At 48.6% G+C, this 22451-nt stretch overlaps 1 protein-coding gene across 2 annotated transcripts in view; it reads left to right on the top strand.

The window, feature by feature from the left end:
• Positions 1-20227, top strand: part of FAM163A (family with sequence similarity 163 member A) — a 74529-nt gene extending 54302 nt beyond the window's left edge. Inside the window, exons 2-5 of one of the 2 annotated variants that reach the window (XM_082615246.1) lie at positions 11544-11635; positions 15310-15330; positions 16355-16469; positions 17044-20227. In XM_082615246.1, coding sequence (XP_082471372.1) covers positions 16377-16469; positions 17044-17454 — 504 coding nt within the window. In that variant the 5' untranslated portion in view covers positions 11544-11635; positions 15310-15330; positions 16355-16376 and the 3' untranslated portion in view covers positions 17455-20227. Of the gene's footprint in view, positions 1-11480; positions 11636-15309; positions 15331-16354; positions 16470-17043 lie in introns of those variants that run through there. The other variant, XM_082615247.1, reaches the window with a different exon arrangement.
• Positions 20228-22451: the final 2224 nt, after the last annotated feature.

The raw sequence follows: 22451 nt of genomic DNA, 5'->3' as shown, positions 1-22451 counted from the left end.
GGCAGAGCCCCATCACAAGCTAGGTGGCTGTTGTTGGCCCCAGGCTGTCTGACTTAACATGGGTGTTAATTCTCACTGTTGAATATGGGGCATTATTTGTGTAAATGAAGTCCCCTTTAAAGCCCCATCTCTGGGTGTAAAGAGCCTGGTCCTTGAAGGATAGCTGGAGGGGTACACTGGCATCAGTTCTGTCCGTTTCATTCATGGTGGCCACAGCCAGCATCTCTCAAGGTAGCAGGAGGCCATTGCGGGACAAGATCTACCTAGGACACACTAGCTGTCCTTGCTCACACTCTCAGCCATCTTCTGCTTCTGCCTACCCCAATGGTAGTACTGTAGCTGCCTGCTCAGCCTGTCAGTTCGGGGCCTTGTCCTTGCTGTGCCCTACTAGGGAATTAAAGGAGGGAAGACACCTGGTTTCCATGATGAAAGAATTAGAGCCTGGGGCAGTGGTTCTCACACTTCACTGTAAAAGGAAATACTTGAAATGAGGGTGACTATCCTGGTTTATGCCAGTTGTCCCAGCATAGTTATTAATAGTGCCCCCTTTTACTCAGAAGTGTTCCAGTTTGGGCCATAAATTGAACAATCACCCTACTTAAATTCAGATAACCAGACCTCCCCCACAGAGAGTCTGGTTTACTAGGTCTAGGGGTTACCAGGAATCTGGATTTTAAACTAGCATACTCAGTGTTTCTGTCGCATGCTTTAAGAAATTCTCATAGTGAGGTAAAAGTGAGTAGAAACAGAAAGAAACTATAAAAACAACCAGAAGACAATTAACAAAATGGCAACAAGTACATATTTATCAGTAATTACTTTAAATGTAAATGGACTAAATTCTCCACTCAAAAGACATGGAATGGCTGAATATTTTTTTAAAAACAAGACTCATCTCTATGCTACCTCACTTTAGATGTGAGGACACACACAGACTTAAAGTGAAGGAATGGAAAAAGATATTCCATGCAACTGGGAAACCAAAGAAAGCTGCAGTAGCTATACTTATATCAGACAAAATAGACTTTAAAACAAGACTAAAATAAGAGACAAAGAAGGGCATTTATGACAGACATAATGATGTAGGGTCAATCCAACAGGTTGGTATAACATTTGTAAATATTTATACACCCAACATAGGAACAACTGATATATAAAGCAAGTATTAACTGACCTAAAGGGAGAAATAGACAGCAATACAATAGGAGTCGGGGACTTTAATACCCCTACTTACATCAATGGATAGATCATCCAGACAGAAAATCAATACGAAAACATCAGCTTTAAACAACATGTTAGAACAGTTGGGACTTAACAGATATTTACAGAACATTCCACCCAAAAGCAATAGAATACACATTCTTCTCAAGTGCACATGGAACATTTTCCAAGATAGGTCATGTTAGGCTACAAAACAAGCCTTAATAAATTTAAGATGATTGAAATCATATCAAGCATATTTTCCTACTACAATGGTATGAAATGAGAAATTACAGAAATAAAACTGGAAAACTCATAAATATATGGCATTTAGACAGCATGCTACTGAACAACCGATGGGTCAAAGAAGAAATCAAAAGATAAATTAAAAAATTACCTTGACACAGATGAAAATGTAAATGTAACATACCCAAATTTGTGGGATGCAGCAAAAGCAGTTCTAAGAGGGAGGTTTATAGCAATAAGTGCCTACCTCAAGAAACAAGAAAAGTCTCAAACGGTGAAGGTTTACACCTCAAGGACCTAAAAAAAAGGAACAAATAAAGCCCAAGGTTAGTAGAAGGAGGGAAATAACAAAGATTAGAGCAGAAATAAACAGTGACTAAAGAGATAATAGAAAAGATCAATGAAACTAAGAGCTGGTTCTTTGAAAGAAATCAAGAAAATTGACAAACCTTTAGCTAGATTCACAAAGAAAAAAAGAGAGAGGGCTCAAATAAAATCAGAAATGAAAGAGATGTTACAACTGATACCGCAGAAATACAAAGGATCGTAAGAGACCACTGTGAAATTATATGCCAACAAATTGGATGACCTAGAAGAAATGGGTAAATTCCTAGAACCATACAACCTACCAAGACTGAATCATGATGAAATAGAAAATCTGAACAGACTAATTGCTAGTAAGAAGATTGAATCAGTAATCAAAAACCTCCTAACAAACAAAAGCCCAGACCAGACAGCTTCATTGGTGAATTCTTCCAGTCAAAGAAGAATTGATACCAATCCTCTTCAAACTTCCAAAAAAAAAAGAAGAGGAAGGAACTCCCCCATACTCATTTTATGAGGCCATCATTACCCGTATACCCAAACCAGACAAGAATGCCACGAGAAAAAAAATTACAGGCCCTATCCCTAATGAATATAGATGTCCTCAACAAAATATTGACAGACTGAATTCAACATTTAAAGGATTTAATTAAAGTACATTAAAAGGATTATATACCATAATCAAGTGGGATTTCAGAGATGCAAGGATAGTTCCAACATCTGCAAATCAGTCAATGTGATACACCACGTTAACAAAATTAAGGATAAAAATCATATGATCACAATCTCAATAGGTGCAGAACATTTGACAGTTTTCACCATCCATTTATAATTTAAAACTCTCAACAAAGCAAGTACAGAGGGTACATACCTGAACATAATAAAAAGCCATATATGGCAAGCCCACAGCTAACATCATACTCAACTGTGTAAAGTTGAAATCCTTTCCTCTAAGGTCAGGAACAAGATAAGAATGCCCACTCTTGCCACTTTTATTCAACATAGTGTTGGAAGTCCTAGCCAGAGCAATTTGGTAAGAAAAAGAAATATAAGGCATCCAAATTGGAAGGGAAGAAGTAAAGCTCTCACTATCTGCAGATGACATGATATTATATATAGAAAGCCCTAAAGATTCCATCAAAAAAAAAACAACTGTTAGAACTAATAAATGAATTCAGTAAAGTTGTAGGATGCAAAATCAATACACAAAAATCTGTTGTGTTTCTGTACACTAATAACAAACTATCAGAAAGAGAAATGAAGGAAACAATCTCATTTATAATTGCTTCAAAAAGAATAAAATACTTAGGAATAAATTTAACCAAGGAGGTGAAAGACCTGTATATTAAAAACTACAAGACATTAATGAAAAAATTGAAGACACAAATAAATGGAAAGATATTTCATGCTCATAGAATGGAAGAATTAATATTGTTAATATGTCCATACTACCCAAAGTAATCTACAGATTCAGTGCAATCCCTATCAAAATTCCAGCAGCGTTTTTCACAGAAATAGAACAATCTTTTTTTTTTTTTTTTGTGGTACGCGGGCCTCTCACTGTTGTGGCCTCTCCCGTTGTGGAGCACAGGCTCCGGACGCGCAGGCTCAGCGGCCATGGCTCACGGGCCCAGCCGCTCTGCGGCATGTGGGATCTTCCCGGACCGGGGCACAAACCAGCATCCCCTGCATCGGCAGGCGGACTCTCAACCACTGTGCCACCAGGGCAGCCCCAATAGGAGGTTTTTAAAAAATATCCTCCTGATCCCCCTGGGTCAGAGACCCAGGTGCAGGCTGTGCCTTGGCCGTAGGCTGGGGCTTATGTTGGCTGGTCCCAGAGGGGCTACTTACTAGGAACATTTTGAGAAACTGTTTATCATTCATGTTTCCTACCAAATCCCTATCTTCTTTGTGTCTTTCTGTTTAGGAAGTTCATAAATGCTACTCTCTCTGTCTCTTTTCAACTTTACCTAAATTGGCATCCTCCCATCTCTGAGAGTTACTGGTAATTCCTACCGATCATTTTTCTTTGGACAAGTCATCCTCCTTTATGATGATAACCCTTGAAAGAACAGGAAAAGTTGCCTGTGGCCTCAGTCTCTTCAAGGTGTCTTATTTAAAGAAACTCAAATCCAATATGCAAAACATATGTGGAAAGCAATTTAAACCTTTAGTGAAGATTTGGGGGAAGTCCCAATGGGATAAATTTCATTCATAATATACAAAAAAACTTAAAAAGTCTCTTTCCCATTTCCATCTCTCCCAATATCTCACACACACAGCAGCCACATCGAGTCTGCTCCTCCCTGCAGTCTCTCCAGAATGTTTTTCAAGTACCTTTCATGCCAGCTCTGGAACTTCTCCTTTTCTCCTTTCATTGTCTAAGTGTATTCAGGTCAGGTCATATCAGTTCAAACAGCATGGTATCTCCCGACTTATCTTTTATTCTCCCCAGTCCAGGAGATGAGCTGGTAGGCAGAGTTTAGCAGAAAGCAGAGGATATAAACATTATATGTTTCCCTATTGCACAATATGTTTTCCTATTGCACCAAAAAGTGTAAAGTTGCTCTCTTTTAACCTGTCTTTTGAGAAAGCATGGCTTATCTGGATCAGCCTATTCTGGAGGCTTCCCTGATGGGTAACCTGGCCACATGCAGTGTTCACCCGCTTCAGCCCTCAGGGGCCAGTGGATGAAATGGGACTCCTGTCTCCATCTTCACTTCTGGGGGGCAGTTGGAAGCTCAATTTAGAATCAGCACAAGCCTCCCCACCGCATCTACAGGGTGCAAAGTGAGAGATTCATCTGGAAGAGCCATCACAGGCCCCTCCCATGGCCAGAGAAATTAGAGCATGTAATGCAGAGAGAATTACGATTCATCGAGATATAACTACTGTTTGCTTAGTTTTGCTCCCTCTGGACGACAATATATTGATAAGTAGGTCAATTTTTAGAAGAGTTTAACTTGGAACTTCACAAAGACACCCAAGGAATTAGTTGAGAATTAGCAAACCCAGAATGTGGAATAGGAACCATATATATTGTGGGATGCAGTTGACTTGAGTGTGTGTGTGTTTCAACTATTAAGAATAGGAGGCATATTTGGATGTGAATTTCCCATTCTGCTCACTAAGCCCACGGGGTTCTGCCAGGAGCTCTCCTGTGGTTTTCGTGGAGTCCCGCGCCCACATGCACAAGTAGCAAAAGGTCTGCTGCCTGCATCACTTCATCACCTGCAAATGGACTTTTGAGAGTCCTCCTCAGGGCCCTCTTGCCCATTTTAGAATGTTTTCACTGAAGTGATTAAGGATCCTGAATAAATCCTGGTGCAATCGTTAAGGCCCCCAAACCCTGTAGCTGCCTCGTCACGCCCTCATCCTGCCCTCAGCCTGGTTCCATCAGACCCGACGGGCAGGATGAATGGGCCAGGTCTCTGGGCTGGAGGACTGGAGAGGGAGCAGCTCAGTAATGCTTCCCACACCTCCCTGTACCACATGGGTTGACAGTTTTCCAATCTCCCTGCTACATTTGTTTGTGTCCTGTGAGATTTGCCTTAGATTTGGTCTAAATTTTCCTTGGTCTACTTTTATCCCATTACTTCAAATGCTGTCCCCTTGGAGCACGTTGAGCAAGCCTCCCCCTTCCTGCTACTCTGAGTTAGATGACTCTAGGGTCCTGTGACCAGCCCCTCACAGGCTAGCTCCCTCTGGCCCACTCATAGCCTAATGCCTTGCCCCTCCTTATCTCCATCTGGCCTCAGAAATCAAACTCTCTGTCCCTTCAGTGGCCTGGGTTCTTATTTGGATCTCTTCCGGTCTCCTGACATCTTGCCAGCAAGGAGAAACAAACCCCATAGATGCTTCTGCCTTTCCTAACAAGCCTGTTCAGTAGTCATCAGGCTGGAGGCCTGCTGCCTGGGGATCTCGGAACACCTTCCAAACAATAGTAGAGATCAAATACAGATGGAGAGAAATCCAAGCGTGTGGTGCAGAGCAACGCACCTTGTGGAAAGGGAAAGTGAACCCCTTCCCAACACACAGGCCCTAGAAGAATGGCCATAAGGTTCCGCATCCTGACCTCTTTATTGGCTCCAACCCACCCAGAGACACCATGTACTTTGGTTCTCCTTGCGCTCCCCTCCTCCTCCTTCTGGCCTGCTTGGCCCGAGGACACAGATTCCAGAGCCAGTCTTGTTATGGGCAGCAGATGATGCCACAAACTCTGTAAGGTCACCCGCCTCCCCTGCTGCCTCCAGCCTGAAATCCTCCCAAAGACCTTCATTCCTGCATCATTTCCCGAAAGGGCCAGAGAGTAAGACTCAAACCTGTTAAAGACACAGATTCTGGGCCCCCCTCCCCCCGTGGAGATGCTGCTTCAGTAGGTCTGGAGTCTCTGCTTTAACATGTGGCTCAGGTGATTGTTACCATCAAGCCAATTTGAGAAACCCTACTTCAGGGGACACCTTAGCTCCTGGGGAGACAAGTGCAGATGTTCTAGGAGGAGAGACAGCATCCTAATGGCAGGGCCCTGGACTGGGGCCAGGAGGCTTTGCTCCCACCACCTCTCCAGTTCCATCTCTGTCTTGCTGTGTGTGGTTAAGCAAGTCACTTGTCCTCTCTGAACTTGGTTTCTTCATCTAGAAAAGTAAAGATATTGGGCCAGATCTCTTAGAGTGCTTCTATTTCCGTGGACCATTTTTGTATAAGTAACTGGTTTGTTAAACAAGCATATTGCATGGTTTATGCTCAAAAAGCAACTTTGATTTTTTTTCTTCTAGTATCCCTTTATTTTTTAATTTTAATTTTTTAGCATACCCCTCCCCTCCATTTATTTAGTAACCTTTAAAAGTCTTTATAAAAGTAAAATTTTATAGATTTCTACATAAAGTCTCTGTATAGCTTGTGTTATGTGTATACCTAGGACCTAATAATTTTATCATCATTTTATATGATGTCTTTATTAATTTATTTATTTTTGGCTGTGTTGGGTCTTCGTTTCTGTGCGAGGGCTTTCTCTAGTTGTGGCGAGCGGGGGCCACTCTTCATCGCGGTGCGCGGTCCTCTCACTATCGCGGCCTCTCTTGTTGTGGAGCACAGGCTCCAGACGCGCAGGCTCAGCAATTTTGGCTCACGGGCCCAGTCGCTCTGCGGCATGCGGGATCTTCCCAGACCGGGGCACGAACCCGTGTCCCCTGCATCGGCAGGCAGACTCTCAACCACTGCGCCACCAGGGAAGCCCTATATGATGTCTTTAAAATTACATTTTCTTACTGTTTTTTGCTAGTGAAAAATGATAATAAGATGACTTAGAATGTTTCTTCTTTTGCTGTTATTGGAATGCTTTGTGTAAGATAGAATGATTTCTTTATTAAATGTTTGGTAGGTGTTTCTGGTGAAGCCCTCTGGGCCTAGGTATTTTCTTTTTTTTTTGAAAGTCAATTTTTGATATTTGATTCTTCACATTATAATATGTTTCAAGTAATTTACTTCTTGATGAGATGTTAGTAGGTTACATTATTCCATAAATGCATTCATTTCATCTGTATTTTTAGATTATTGGCATAAGGTTGTTTTTAATACCCTTTAGTTTCCTTATGTTTGCAGCATATGTGGTAATAATCCATTTTCATTTCTCCTAGTCTGTAGTTGTGTTTTCCCTCACTTTTACTGATCAGAATCTCACTGAAGGTCTATCACTTTATTGTATTAAAATTTTTATTGACATATAGTTGATTTACAATGTTGTGTTAGCTTCTGCTGTACAGCAAAGTTATACATACACGCATATCCACTCTTTTTTTAAAAAAATAAATTTATTTATTTATTTTGTCTGCATTGGGTTTTTGTTGCTGGGCACGGGCTTTCTCTAGTTGCGGCGAGCAGGGGCTACTCTTCATTGCAGTGCGCAGGCTTCTCATTGCGGTGGCTTCTCTTGTTGTAGAGCACGGGCTCTAGGCATGCGGGCTTCAGTAGTTGTGGCACACAGGCTGTAGAGCGCAGGTTCAGTAGTTGTGGCACACGGGCTCAGTTGCTCCACGGCATGTGGGATCTTCCCGGACCAGGGCTCAAACCCGTGTTCCCTGCATTGGCAGGCGGATTCTTAACCACTGTGCCACCAGGGAAGTCCTAGCCACTCTTTTTTAGATTCTTTTCCCATATAGGTCATTACAGAGTATGGAGTAAAGTACCCTGTGCTATACAGTAAGTCCTTATTAGTTAACCTATTTTATATATAGTAATGTATATATGTCAATCCCAAATCTCCAAATTTATCCGCCCCCCTTATCCCCTGGTGACCGTAAGTTTGTTTTCTACATTCGTGACTCTACTTCTGTTTTGTAAATAAGTTCATTTGTACCATTTTTTTTTAGATTCCACATATAAGTGATATCATATGATATTTGTCTTTCTATGTCTGACTGACTTCATTCAATATGACAATCTCTGGGCCCATCCATGTTGCTGCAAATGGCATTATTTTGTTCTTTTTTATGGCTGAGTAATATTGCATTGTATGTATGTACCACATCTTCTTTATCCATTCCTCTGTTGATGTACATTTAGGTTGCTTCCATGACCTGGCTATTGTAAATAGCGCTGCAGTGAATATTGGGGTGCATGTATCTTTTTGAATTATGGTTTTCTCCAGGTATATGCCCAGGAGTGGGATTGCTGGGTCATATGTTAGTTCTGTTTTTAGTGTTTTAAGGAACCTCCATACTGTTCTCCATAGTGGCTGTACCAATTTACATTCCTACCAACAGTGTAGGAGGGTTTCCTTTTCTCAGCACCATCTCCAGCATTTATTGTTTGTAAATTTTTTGATGATGGCTATTCTGACTGGTGTGAGGTGATACCTCATTGTAGTTTTGATTTGCATTTCTCTAATAATTAGTGATATTGAGCATCTTATCGTGCTTTTTGGCCATCTGTATGTCTTCTTTGGAGAAATGTCTATTTAGATCTTCCACCCATTTTTTTGAATGGGTTATTTTTTTTTTATATTGAGCTGCATGAGCTGTTTGCATATTTTGGAGATTAATCCCTTGTTGGTCAATTCATTTGCAAATATTTTCTCCCATTCTGAGGGTTGTCTCTTCATTTTGTTTATGTTTTCCTTTGCTGTGCAAAAGCTTTTAATTAGGTCCCACTTGTTTATTTTTGTTTTTATTTTCATTACTGTAGGAGGTGGATCAAAAAAGATCTTGCTGCGCTTTATGTCAAAGAGTGTTCTGCCTATGTTTTCCTCTAAGAGTTTTATAGTAGCCAGCCTTACATTTAGATCTTTAATCCGTTTTGAGTTTATTTTTGTGTATGGTGTTAGGGAGTGTTCTAATTTCATTCTTTTACATGTAACTGTCCAGTTTTCCCAGCACCACTTATTGAAGAGACTGTTTTTTCTCCACTGTATAGTCTTGACTCCTTTGTCATAGATTAGGTGACCATAGGTGCATGGGTTTATCTCTGGACTTTCTATCCTGTTCCATTGATCTATATTTCTGTTTTTGTGCAAGTACCATACTGTTTTGATTACTGTAGTTTTGTAGTATAGTCTGAAGTCAGGGCACCTGATTCCTCCAGCTCCATTTTTCTTCCTCAAGATTGCTTTGGCTATTCGGGGTCTTTCATGTTTCCATACAAATTGTAAAATTTTTTGTTCTAATTCTATGAAAAGTGCTGTTGGTAATTTGATAGGGATTGCATTCAATCTGTAGATTGCTTTGGGTAGTATAGTCATTTTCACAATATTGGTTCTTCCAATCCAAGGACATGGTATATCTCTCCATATGTTTTTGTCATCTTTTATTTCTTTCATCAGTATCCTACAGTTTTCTGAGTACAGGTCTTTTGTCTCCTTAGGTAGGTTTATTCCTAGGTATTTTATTCTTTTTGAGGCAATGGTAAATGGGATTGTTTCCTTAATTTCTCTTTCTAATCTTTTGTTGTTAGTGTATAGGAATGCGAGAGATTTTTGTGTATTAATTTTGTATCCTGCAACTTTACCGAATTCATTGATAAGCTCTAGTAGTTTTCTGCTAGCATTTTTAGGATTTTCTATGTATAGTATCATGTCATTTGCAATCAGTGAAAGTTTTACTTCTTTTCCAATTAGGATTCCTTTTATTTCTTTTTCTTCTCTGATTACCATGGATAGGGCTTCCAAAACTATGTTGAATAAAAGTGGCGAGGGTGGACATCCTTGTCTTGTTCCTGATCTTAGAGGAAATGCTTTCAGTTTTTCACCATTGAGAATGATGTTTGCTGTGGGTTTGTCATATATGGCCTTTATTATGTTGAGATATGTTCCCTCTATGCCCACTTTCTGGAGAATTTTTATCATAAATGGGTGTTGAGTTTTGTCGAAAGCTTTTTCTGAATCTATTGAGATGATCATATGGTTTTTATTCTTCAATTTGTTAATGTGGTGTATCACATTGATTGAGTTACATATATTGAAGAATCTTTGCATCCCTGGGATAAATCCCACTTGATCATGATGTATGATCCAAGTATCCCTTTACTTTAAAATGTATTTAGTGAGAGAAATCTGCCCCTGCCCCTAGATTAAAACTTGTGCCAGCCCCATTGCTTTTTCAAAAATTTATTTATTTAATTTATTTATTTTTGGCTGCATTGGGTCTTCGTTGCTGCATGTGGGCTTTCTCTAGTTGTGGCGAGCGGGGGTGGGTGACTCTTCGTTGCAGTGTGCAGGCTTCTCATTGCGGTGGCTTCTCTTTGTTGCAGAGCACGGGCTCTAGGCACACAGGCTTCAGTAGTTGTGGCTCGCGGGCTCAGTAGTTGTGGCTCGCGGGCTCTAGAGCACAGGCTCAGTAGTTGTGGTGCCAATCCTTGAGGCATGAAAATGTCTGTCCTTTGACCTCCAGCTTCTGGCTGAGGCAGAGAACCTGGAAGTGGTTGGCCCTGTCCTTGTGGAAGGTGACTCAGTGCATCCCGTTAATGGTTGAGTTCCCTCCCCAATAACAAATACACCCAGTGGGGCATGTCCTCCTCAGGACAGTGAGCAGGGGCCCAGCATCACCACCAGGGGGCGTCCTTCCTCCACCCCACCCCCATCCCATTCCCAGTGTAGGGCCTAGACGCTCCATGTTGAGTGGGTAAAGAATTTTGGCTTGAAGGGACCCCCCAGTAATTAGACTACACTGGATTCCTCAGTAGGGTCTCACCTCCCCCTCCTCCATCAGTACATCAGCGTGAACTTACCCATCCAACTTTCTGGTTGGTGGGTTGGCCTGAGGATGTCGGGATATTGGAGTAAGAGAAAGGAGTGATCAGCTCTGGGCACTGGGAATACGGACAGGCCCAGGAAAGAATAGGGAAGGAGATGGGAAAGAGGCGTGTGGGGCCAGAGAGAGGGGGATCGGCCATGCAGCCAACAAGGACACATCCGCCAGGGAACAAGTCAGCATTCTCCAGTGGAGCATGAAAGAGGCAGCTGGACTCCCTTCCCCCATTGAGCCTCGCTTCCCAGAGCAGGGAGAGGCTCTTGTCCTGATGGTGCATTGGGCAAGGGTTCCGGGCAGTGACACTGAGGGAAGGAAACGAGGACGGGATAGGATGTGGCCTTAGAGGTCTGACCTCAGGTTCTCAGGCTCAGGGACCTCAGATCAAGGCAGCCGTGGAGGTCAGGAAACAAGGCCCCTTGGGGATGTCCACTCCAGAGTCTTGGGGTCACAACCAGCTGCCAGCGTGTGCCCGTCTGTCCTCTCAGCCTCCCTTTCCAGCTCTCACTGACCTTCCCCTCTCTTCTCTGTCAGGGACTGACACCCTTGGCCATGACGTGCCCCCAGCTGCTGTCTGCTCAGGTACAGCCTGCGTGACTGGGCCGTCGCTGCTCCAGCTGTTTCACGTAAGTGTGAGGCACAGGAGAAGGTGCCCGGATGCTGGGTAGAGAGAGGTGTTGGTGGAGAGGGAGCTCCAGAAAGTCCTGGTCACAGAGGGCGGGCCCCGGGGGTCTGCACTGGGCAACAGGTTTGTCCTCGTTCGCTGCCCTCAGCCCCTGAGTTGGTCGCTACTGAATCCATTCTGTCCAGAGCTCCTAGGCCCTGTGAGGGAACATAGGGACCTTGTTCTCAAGGCCTCAGGAAATTAATCAGGCAACTGGTGTGACAGAAACTCCACAGCACTGGCCCTTGGGTCCTGACTCAGACACTTGCTATTGTATGACTTTAGGCAAATCGTATAAAGGTCTGGCTTTCCCTCCTGTGAGTGGGGTTTTTGTATGGTTCAAAGGAGGTGTGGTAGTTATCTTTCGCTGTATAACAAACTACCACAGTTTAGCAGCTTGCAAGGACACACATCGATTATCTCACAGTTTCTGTGAGTTAGGAATCCAAGCAACGCCAGCTGGTTCACCGTTTCAGGGTTGGTCATGAGGCTGCATTCAAGGTGTCCACTGGGATTACAGTTTAATCTGAAAGCTCAGCTGGGGAGGGATTCACTTCCACTCTCACTTAAGTGGTCATTCGGTTCCTTTTGGGCCATTGGATTGATGGCTCTAACACCCTGCTGTCCATTGGACTGAGGGCCAGAGGCCATCCTCAGTTCCTTGCTGCAACATAGGCCTCCCCAGAATCCAACTTCCTGCATCAAAACCAGCCAGGGCGAGAGCTGGCTCACAAGAGGGAAGTCAGAATCTTTGAGAATCTACTCACAGAGTGACATCCCATCCCCTCTGCTGTATTCTGTTAGTTAGAGGCAAGTCGCAGGTGGCACCCCTCCTCAAGGGGAGGTGAGTACACAAGGCATGACTGCCAGGGGAGAGGCTCATTTGGGGCCATCTTAGAACCTGCCCATCATAAATGGGGACAGAAATGGAAACACATTGTAAACTGTACAATGAATGCTGTTTAGATTCAGGGAGTTATTGTGATCATTTGCATCTAGTTGCAAAGAGAAAATAAGCACCCCTGAAATCATAGAGAGCCACTGGGTGTGGGAATTTAAATGCTAAGTTGCACCACCAGGACTGGGCCCTCTGGGAAGCTGGCTAGTTGACCACATGCACTTCACATGTGCCTTCTTGGTTTATGACTGTCAGGCCAGACTTAAGTGATCACAGAAGGTCTGGGCCTTCCTTCTCCCCACAAATAACTATGTTTGAAGGATATCTTAGAGGTTACAAGGGGCCCTCACATACATGAATCTTTTTCCTGAGTTTTTTGGTAATCTCTTTTTTACCATGAGAAAGAAGGTCAGTTTCCAAGATGTCCACTAAGCGGCACAGTTGGGCCCTGAATGGGCCTTCAGCCCTGTGGCTCTGCCTGCACTGCAGTGCTCCCCATTTCCAGGCCACTTCTGCTGTGCAGTCTTCATGGTACTGAAAGAGGGAGGCCAGGCATGGAAGGCAAAGAGAAGGGAGGGCACTGTTCTTGTATGGCTTCATAATTCCCCGTTCTCTAAAACAGCCTGGACACATCCCAGGGGACTAGGCCAAGACTTTCAGTAGAGTGGACCACTGCTGCCCCCTCCAGCTTCAGGTCACTAGGGCTCTCTGTCTCCTGAGCAGCCCTCAGGGGTGAGCATGCAGGGGAAGCAGAGGAGGGTGGAGTGGTGTGGCTGTGATGGTGTGTAAGTCCTCCTAAGCCTGAGGTTCACCTGCCCGCCCCCAACAAATACCCACTGAACCCTGAAGCATGGCTCACCATGCATTTGGGCAAAGTCAAATTGGTCTTGAACAAGGATGCTCTGGTCTGCAGATCAGATGTGAGCGGAGAGATACAACTTGCTGCCCTCTGGTGGCAGATCAGAGTCATTACTGCCAGGCCCGTGAAAGAAACGCTGTATGGTGAGATGATTACCAAACTTTTAAGTACCCGCTGTGTGCCAGGCACTGTGTATAATGCTGCAGGAGGATAGGATACAGTATATGATGCAACTCCTGATCCCAGAGGACTCATAATTTAGCACAGGAGTCAAGATGTTCCCACATGAACGTTGACAAGCATCATACCAAGACAGGATTTGAAAAGTGACACATGGAAAGGCATTACAGTAGAATTCCAGCAGGAGAGAGTGCATCACGATGAGGCAGTCAGGGCAGGCTTCTCGAAGCCTTGAAGGATGGGCAGAATTTAAATAGATGGAGACAGTGAGAGCATGCTCTCCCCTACTGAGACCCTTCAGGAACCCCCACTGTCTTCAAGAGAGTTAAATCCTAATTCTTTGCCTGCCTTACAGCCTCTCCAGCTTCATTCCTACCCCCAGCCTTCCCAGAGTCCTTACAGTTCCCGGAGCCTCTGTGTTCTTTCACACTCCTGGACCGTGCATTCTGCCCTCTCCACCTGGTCTACCGGACAAGCCCCCATTCAGTCTTCAGGAGTCAGCTCAAATATAACATGTTCCATGGAACTTTTCCCCAAGTAGTTAGCTGCCCCCTCCTCTGTGTTCCCACAGCCCCTGGTCTGTGCATCTCTGGTTCATAAGGTATATTAAGTGTCTTTTCATCACTTGGCTATAAGCTTCTTAAGAACTGAGACTACCTGATGGGCAGAGGATTCATGCAGGGGGGACAATGGGCGGTGAGGAAGAAAAGATAATTGGTGGTGAGCATGCAGGGCAGTGGGAGAGGGCAAAGCCTCTGAAGCTCAGTCTAAAAGTCTGCACCCAGATAAATGTGTCCTGCAGGCAGTGTGGTGCCACAAAGTCTCCAGAGTAAGAGGGGTGCAGGGGCATGACAAAGGGCTAACTGTGGGTGACGTGAAGGGTGCTTAGAGACAAAACCAGCGAGATCTGTTAGGAAACCTTTGCACCAGTGCAGGTATACGGTGCAGAGTCATAACTGGTGTGAAGAACAGAAGACTGGAAGAAACCGAAGAAGAATTTGAGGATTTGAAAGTCTGGGCATCTAGGGGAACATGCCACAGCTTTGTCAAACTCTAATATGCAAATAATCACCCGGGACCTTGTTAAAATGCAGGTTCTGACTCATTAGGCCCGTGGTGGGGCCTGAGATGCTACATTTCTAACCAGCTTCCAGGTGCTGCCAGGCTGTGGTCCACAGACCGCCCTGTGAGCACTCTGAGTGATTTAGAGGCAGAGCCAGGTGCACACAGGGCTGCAGGAGCACCATGGTGAGGAGGAGATGGTGTCTCTGGGTGAAGACAGGTGCCCCTTCCCCAGGTGAGCACAGCAGGCTGCCCGGCTTCCTGAGCAGCTGGCGTTCCAGCCCTCACTTACCCTTCGAGTAACCAACAGCCTGCAAAACCCTTTGTGGCAGCCCTGGTGGAACCACTAACAGAGGGGTTGGAGGCGGGGAGCCCACTTGGAGAGAGGGCGATGACAGCCTGTCATAATTGGGTTTGAGGTGCCAGTGTGGGCATCTGAGGGACGAGTGTGTCCACTAAGCAGTTGGAGACACAGCTGGAGCTGCAGATTTGGGACCTCTAGGCCTGTTGATGATAGAGCCCATGGTGAGAGAGCAGGGTGAGGTGAGGCGGAGCTCAGGGATTAATCTAACCCTTGGGGCCTTTTTCAGGCTAACGCTCTTCTAACAACATCTCCGTCCCTTTCATTGTCTTGCAGGTCACCGTTCCCTTTATGAACGTAAGTGCTCACGGTCATTCTGTCCTCAAGATGTCAAGTCTCCTCACACGTTCCTGCTCCGTTGACACAGCCCACCTTGGTCCCCGTGTGCCTCGGGGGTCGGGAATCCCCGTTCAGTGGCCCGAAAGGGGAGTCGGCCCTCAGACAGCCTCACGTCCGGAGCGCGCCTCCACCCGTTAGCCCCCATTAGCAGGACCCGTCTGGCCAGCCTCGCCCCAACCTTCCAGGGGCCAGAATGTGCCTGCCAGCTCCCTCTGAGCTCGCCTTGCCCTTGTTTTCCCCAAGAATTGGAAAGAGAAGAGATACGCCCCTCAAATGAGTTGGAGCCAGGGTGGAACTTCTGAGGTTCAGACACTGTCCCCTCCACCTGGGCCAAGGGCTTGGGGACCATCAGCACTTGTGCCCCAGAGGGCAGTGGTTAAGAGCGTGGCCACCGGGGTGAACCAGGCTGGGTGGACTCAGCCACATCAGTCAAAGCCCCAGTTCATCGTGAGTGAAATAAGGATAATCAGTAACTATCTCAAAAGGTTATTTTTTTTTCAAAAGGTTATTTTGAGGGTTAACTGAGATAACCAGGGGAGTGCTTAGCACAGTGCCTCGCACAGACTAAGGCCTCAGTGAACAGAAGTTATTATTCTCTGTGTCTCGGCCCCGTGGGGTAGGGGAAGGAGGTGAGGGTTAAGCCTGATGTGAACAGAGGGGAGAGGGGAGAGGAGAGGGAGAAGAGAATTAAAGCAGAAAGACAGCAAGAACCGTTGCAACTGGATGGAAACAGAGAGCAGAATCACACCTTCAGTTAGCTCTGTGCTGCCTCTCTTCCCTTCCGCAGCTACAAGCCCCCCAGGTTAGGCTGGCCCAGGCCACAGCTACCCTCTGTCTTCAGGAAGCCCCTGGTGTTCCAGTGCCCAGGGCCCTCCCTGCTCTCGGGTCCCCCATGCCTTCAGCTGAGAAAGTTCCAGGAGGGCTCCCGGCCCCACGCCCAGGGGGGCAGCTGCCCCTCACCTCTCCGCACACGTCTTTGCAGAGTTTGATGGGGCGTCGGGCGGATGACAGCGGGAACGGTTGTGATCACTGGCGGAATCCTAGCTACGGTCATTCTCCTCTGCATCATCGCCGTCCTGTGCTACTGTAGGCTCCAGGTCAGTCCCCTGGGCCTGTGGCCAGAGGCCACCAGCAAACCACTTCCCCATCATGGGGGCAGAACCTGGAGGCCCACTGCGGGCGCGACAAAGCCCAAAGCCGTGGAATGTGGGAGGCGTAAGTCAAGGGGGCTGGGAGTTGGGGGGCTGTCAGAAGGGGGCTATGTTCCCCTCACGCCCTGCACACTTCGGGCACCCAAGAGGGTGAGCTGGGAAAATACCGGGTCACTGTGTTGTGTCTCCCGCGCGTCTGAGATTTCAGGAGTGCTGGGAAGGGCACCGTGTGGGGAGACTCTGAAAGCAGCTCCCCGCACCCCAGCCTGTGCTTAGTAGGATCTGTATGTCCCTCCCTCTCTGCCTCCCCGCCTCTCTCAGCCTCCGCCTGCAGTCAATGCACTAGGAAGTAGGGGGAGGAAGAGGGAAGGAACTGGTCTTGCAGGGCGGGGAGGACATCGCTGTGGACCGTGGGCCTCTGGTGTTGAGTTTTCTCTCGGCGCAGGGTCCTCAGTGGCACCCGTGCACACCCAGAGCGGGGCGTTCGGCGCTCAGGCGGCCCTCCCCACTCTCCCCTCAGTATTACTGCTGCAGGAGGAGCAGAGCCGAGGATGCACGCGAGGAAGAGGAGGAGGACCACGACCTGCCCGCACACCGCAGAGGGCCCGCCTGCAATGCCTGCAGCTCCCGGGCCCTGGACGGCCGAGGCGGCCTGGCGCCTCTCACCAGCGAGCCCTGCGGCCAGCCGTGCGGGGTGGCGGCCAGCCACTGCACCGCCTGCTCCCCATACAGCTCTCCCTTTTACATACGGACGGCTGACATGCTGCCCAACGGGGGCGGAGGCGAGAGGCTCTCCTTTGCTCCCACATACTACAAGGAGGGGGGACCCCCATCCCTCCAAGTGGCAGCGCCCCAGAGTTACCCGATGACGTGGCCAGGCTCTGGCCATGAGGCCTTCACCAATCCAAGGGCTATTAGTACAGACGTGTAACCCCTTCCACCCCCACCATGCACCAACGCTGCTGCCCCAGCAGGAGCAATGGGGACAGCGGATGACACCCCCCCAGCACGGCCCACAAGGACGGTCTCAGTTCTCCTGGCTTTCCTTTTCCCACAGTGGAGGGCTCACCCGGATTCAGGATATTGAGGGCATTAAGAACCAGGGCAGGGCCTGGCCCCGCGGTCCACAGGTGGCGGCCTGACAGGTCGTGTTGGCAGCTTAGACAGTTTCTCTGTTGGGACTGTCGTCTGGCCAGTGCCAGCACTGCCACCAACTTCTCACTTCCCTCAGTCCCCTGGCTTTGCCGGACCAGGGGAAAGCTGAGCAAAGGCTCTGGAGGTCTCCGGAGTCCTTGGGGGATGAAAGGAGAAAGGGGGGTGTAGGGCAAAGGGAGAGGCCAGAACTCGAGAAGGGAGAGGAAGAGGTTAAAGGGACTCTTCAGGACTTGCTTGCTGAAATGAATCCAAGAGCTAGTTCACAATCTAGTTTTGTACTTCGCCTGTTCTAGAGACTGCACTCCCTGTAGCTGTTCCAACACGGATATTGCTTCCTGAACACGTCACATCTGCATCTGCCTCTGTCTTCACAGAACACGTTGACTGGACTTTGAAGGCTGTGGCATAAGGTTATTTGTGAGGAATGCACCCAAAATGGATGTCTAGCCTTGTCTCCCCACAAATCCTCTTTCTCTGCCTCGGGAACCAGCTGCCCTGGCTGGAGAACCTTTTGCAAGTTATGTTACTAGAGTTTGAGTAGCTTAGCAAAGGAAAGCCTGCTGATGTTCTCTGGGGCCCTGGTCCGCCATGCTGAGCACTGTGTGTGGATGCAGCCCTGCGAGGACGTGTGCATTCCCAGGTGTGTGCACACAGGCCTGTCACCAACAGCGCACACCAGGACTTTGCCACCTGCAGGAGCTGCAGGGCGGAAGGGTCTCTGATGTACCAACTAGAAAGGAAAATCTGACTCCAGACAGCAGGAGCGAAAGGTGATCAAGGTGGCGGCCAATCCCCACGGCAGCCAGCTGGTTGGTACAGGAAGAGCCTGCGGAGTCTCCCCCTGGGATAATGTTGCCACATGGAAGCCACGGAAGCCCCTCCAGAGACCTGCTGTTCTCCCTGGGCATCCAGCCATGAGGCCACAGAGCAGGACCCCTTCGTTTCACCACGGATGGCAGCCCTCTCTCTGAGGATGGGAGGGATTTGACTTAGCAATCAGATTCCGTGCTGGCTGCCCTCCCTCCGCTGACCCACCCCCCAGTCACAGGACAGGGGCCTGTTTATTGCTGTGTCACTCTAGCCCCGGTCCAACTCCCAGTTATAACTCAGCTGTGGCCTTATGCTGCTTGAGTGAATGCATCTGATGAGTTTCCCAGTTGCCTCTACAGTAAGGGGTGGCTGTCCCCCCACCTCCTAAGGGCATTAGTACCCCCGGACTCTCTTGCGTCACCGGATGCTGCAGGGCATGGGGCAGGGAGGGAGCTGGCCCCTCTGCTGAGATCTTGATTTTTGCATTTGCGACAGGGAGGGTGAAGCTGGGGAAGGGGAAGAGAATGCGCCGCACCTTTTGCATCACTCTGGGCACTTGTCACCTTGCATCTCAATCTGTAATCAAGGCTCACAGGGTTGAGAATCAGAGGAGCTCTAGGACCAGTCTCTTATCTCCTCTGAGATTCCATTTTCTCCAGGGCAATGAGACTTGCCCAGGTGGACTCTAAGGACCCTTTAATACTCCATGAAGCCAGCACTCCCTGAAAAGTTCTGCCGGCCAGACCACACTTTCTTGCCCCAGTCCTGGCAGGGGCTGGATGCACTTGCCAGCTGCCTGATCCTGTGTGCAGGGATGTGTGTTAATGGATGAAAGACCACAGTAAAACACAGGATTCGCCGGCAAAACCATTTTAACTGTCAGTGGAAAGCAGACATGTTTGACCGTCCTACTGAGTGACTTCAAATGATAACATTTCTCTGCTACCAGGAGACAGCTCTAGGTGGGGTAATGAGCTCTGTCTTAGAGCCGGGAGGGACCAGCCCTTACTGGGCTAAGCACGCCCCCTTGACACGAGCTGCTGGGCCTGGGCGCCCTCGCCACTTCCTGATGACCAGCCCCAGGGCCTTGCTTGCCGCCCTCTGATTCCACGGTCACACAACCGCAGCAGGGGCTGCCCCTCCTCACCCAGAAATTCCAATACCGCCCGCCTTGGGAGAGATCAAGATCCAATCAACTCTCACCTGCTTCGTGGCCCTGATCTGTCGGGGTCCCTGAGTGAAAAGCATCTCGTGCAATCCCGTCTCCTCCTAGAGCTTTCCCAGCCTAAATCAACCCACACATCAAAATCTGAGTTTGGGGCATTGGAGAGATGGTGGCCGCGGCCCTCCCCACACAGCCGCACGTTGCTCAGGGCACAGGCTCAAGGTTGCCTGCCCGCCTCCCTGCAGCCACGAGGGCCTTGCCTGTGGAAGAGGAAGCTCACCCCACTCAAGCACACTGTACTTTTTAGCTGCCGAGTCTGTGCTCTGGGACACTATGTGGACACTTTTCAAACTGCACGCTAAACAGGAAGAGGAGAGGCAGGGGACACCCTGCTCTCTCCGCCTGTTCGCTCCACCCCCACTTCACTGCTCCTGCTACAGATTTCTTGCCCTGCATCTTTGATAACTTGGAGTCACAACTAAGTGAATGTCAAAATAAAGGAGGAATTGGACATAGAAATCCCACGGGGTCCTCTGTTCTTTACCTGGGGAAGGGGCAGCTGGGCATGGATGTAAGCGTGAAAGCCCCTTCTCATCGCCCAGAATGTCCTTTTTCAACACTGAGATCTACCACCTTCCTCCCCCTTCCTGCTTCCCTCTGCCATGTCCACCCCGACACCGTGTCCTCCACCCGACCCCCCCATCCCTTTCCTTGCCTCAGTCGGAGCTCTCATCCAGGAAGGATGTGTCATTTGTTGGGAAAGGGGATTGAAGGGTAGCCACTGCTGTCCCCGAGGTGGAAGGAGCTCAGTCAATGATGCGGAGCCCTGGGGAGCAACCTGCCTCCACTCCACCCTCACTGTCCAGGCCCCTGGGGTCCTACCTGTAATTCGGGTCAAAGTCCCCGCTCTAAAGTCCGAGGAGGGAAGAGAAGAGATTTGGGGGGCCAGCTCCTCAGCTCAGGCCCCCAGCAGAGATGGGAGAAACGGGAGCAGTGTGGAGTGAGGACCGGAGAACCAGGACACAGGTTCCGAGTGAAAGGGAGGATTCGGGGAGGATGAGGGCGCAGTTGGGGCTGCGGGGGTGCCCATGCATGTGTGTGGGGAAGAGACACTCTCCCCATCTCCGCACCTCCACAGCCGGCTGGGCAGCCAGCAGCCTGCCCTCAGCCGTGCGGCACCCAGGCCTCTGGAGTCAGAGGCCCAGCAGGCCTTTCACCCTCAGCTGTGGGGGGCAGCTGGCTGCGGCTCTGTCACCAGTTGTCCCCTGGAAACAAAAGCCCCGAGGCAAACCTCTCTCATCACTGCTGCACCTACCCCAGCCTTAAGTATCCCCCGCCCCCCTCCCCCCGAGTGGCCACGCCCGTGCCAGCCTGTCACCCAGCACCTCAGGCCATGCGGTGGGGTGACAGCCCTGCCCCAGCTCTTCTCTCTGACAGCCCCGAGCACACCCAGCCATTTTCTACCCTCGCGCTTACAAGTGCTGCTCAGAGACTACTGATCATTTCCAGGGCGAGAAGACCAAACCGTAAATATCTTCTTTATAAAATATATTTGTATATATATATTTATTTATTCATTCATTCATTCATTCATTCTGGCCGTGCCAGGTCTTAGTTGTGGCACACGGGATCTTCACTGCGGCACGCAGACTCTGCTGCGGCATGCATGTGGGATCTAGTTCCCTGACCAGGGATCGAACCCGGGCCCCCTGCATTGGGAGCACGGAGTCTTACCCCCTGGACCACCAGGGAAGTCCCCAAACCATAGATATCTAAGGCCAGGGCTCTTGAACAACGCAGCAGCAAGAAAAGGAAGGACCAAGAGCTCTCCCCCCAGCTCAACTTGCTCAGAATGGAAATGGCCCAACCTTGGGCCCGACCTAGTCCCAGACACTAGTAACCTCTCCCTCCCTCCTCAGCCTGGTGTAGACTGCTCTTCTCCCCTGTGTGTTGGCCTCTCTCTCCACCTTAGTCCCCCAGCCCCAATGGCCATCCCTCCTCCACCGCCTAGCGTCTCCCTCCCAAGTAGCACGTGAGCCTCTGAAAGACGCTGTCTGCCCCTCAGGCCTCTGGGTGTCTCAGGGTGCCCAGCCCACAGCACCATCCAGCCCCTCATCCCCCAGCCACAGCTGGTGTCGTGCTGAGCAGCACAGGAGTCAGGGAAGGAAGAGCTGCTGGGTCACAAAGCCTCCTCTCTCCCTGTGACCTAACCTCCCAGCAATCTATTCCTGGTGGTCAGAGGGTGGAGTTTTGTGTTAGACTTCACTTTGAACTCTGGTTCCACCACTTACCGTGTGACTTTAGGCAACTTTTTGGACCTCTCTGTGTCTCGGTTTCCTCATCTGTAAAATTGGGCTCGTGACGCCTACCTTATTCCATGGCTGTGAAAATTAGGTGAGCCTGGCGTACAGGGTAGCCATTGTCGTTAGTAGGATTTGGTGGGGACTCAAGTCTGAGCTGTGGAGGCAGCTGGGATTGCTCAGGCATCAGGGTGGAAGCCTCCTCTGGGCTCTTTTTCATCTCTCCCCCGAGCCTTCCAGAGCCTCTCCTCCCTCACCACTTCTCCCTGCCTGTTCCAGACGCTGCCAGGACCACCTCTCTGCCCATAACTGCCTCTCCCTTCATTTGGAAACTCCCTCATAACTGCTTGTGACTCTTTGAGAGACCAAGGGTCCTATCAAACTAGGACTGAATTTTGGCCTCACATTTGCCCCAGTAAATTGTACAAATGAGGGAGAGAATATTCATACATACAACAGCTCAGCTCTCAGCTTGGCGCTGTGCATATTTCACTGGTT

The sequence above is a fragment of the Mesoplodon mirus genome, assembly GCF_964341445.2.
Source record: "Mesoplodon mirus genome assembly, chromosome: 3".
NCBI classification, from domain to species: domain Eukaryota; kingdom Metazoa; phylum Chordata; class Mammalia; order Artiodactyla; family Ziphiidae; genus Mesoplodon; species Mesoplodon mirus.
This window is presented reverse-complemented; position numbering and strand designations above follow the sequence as displayed.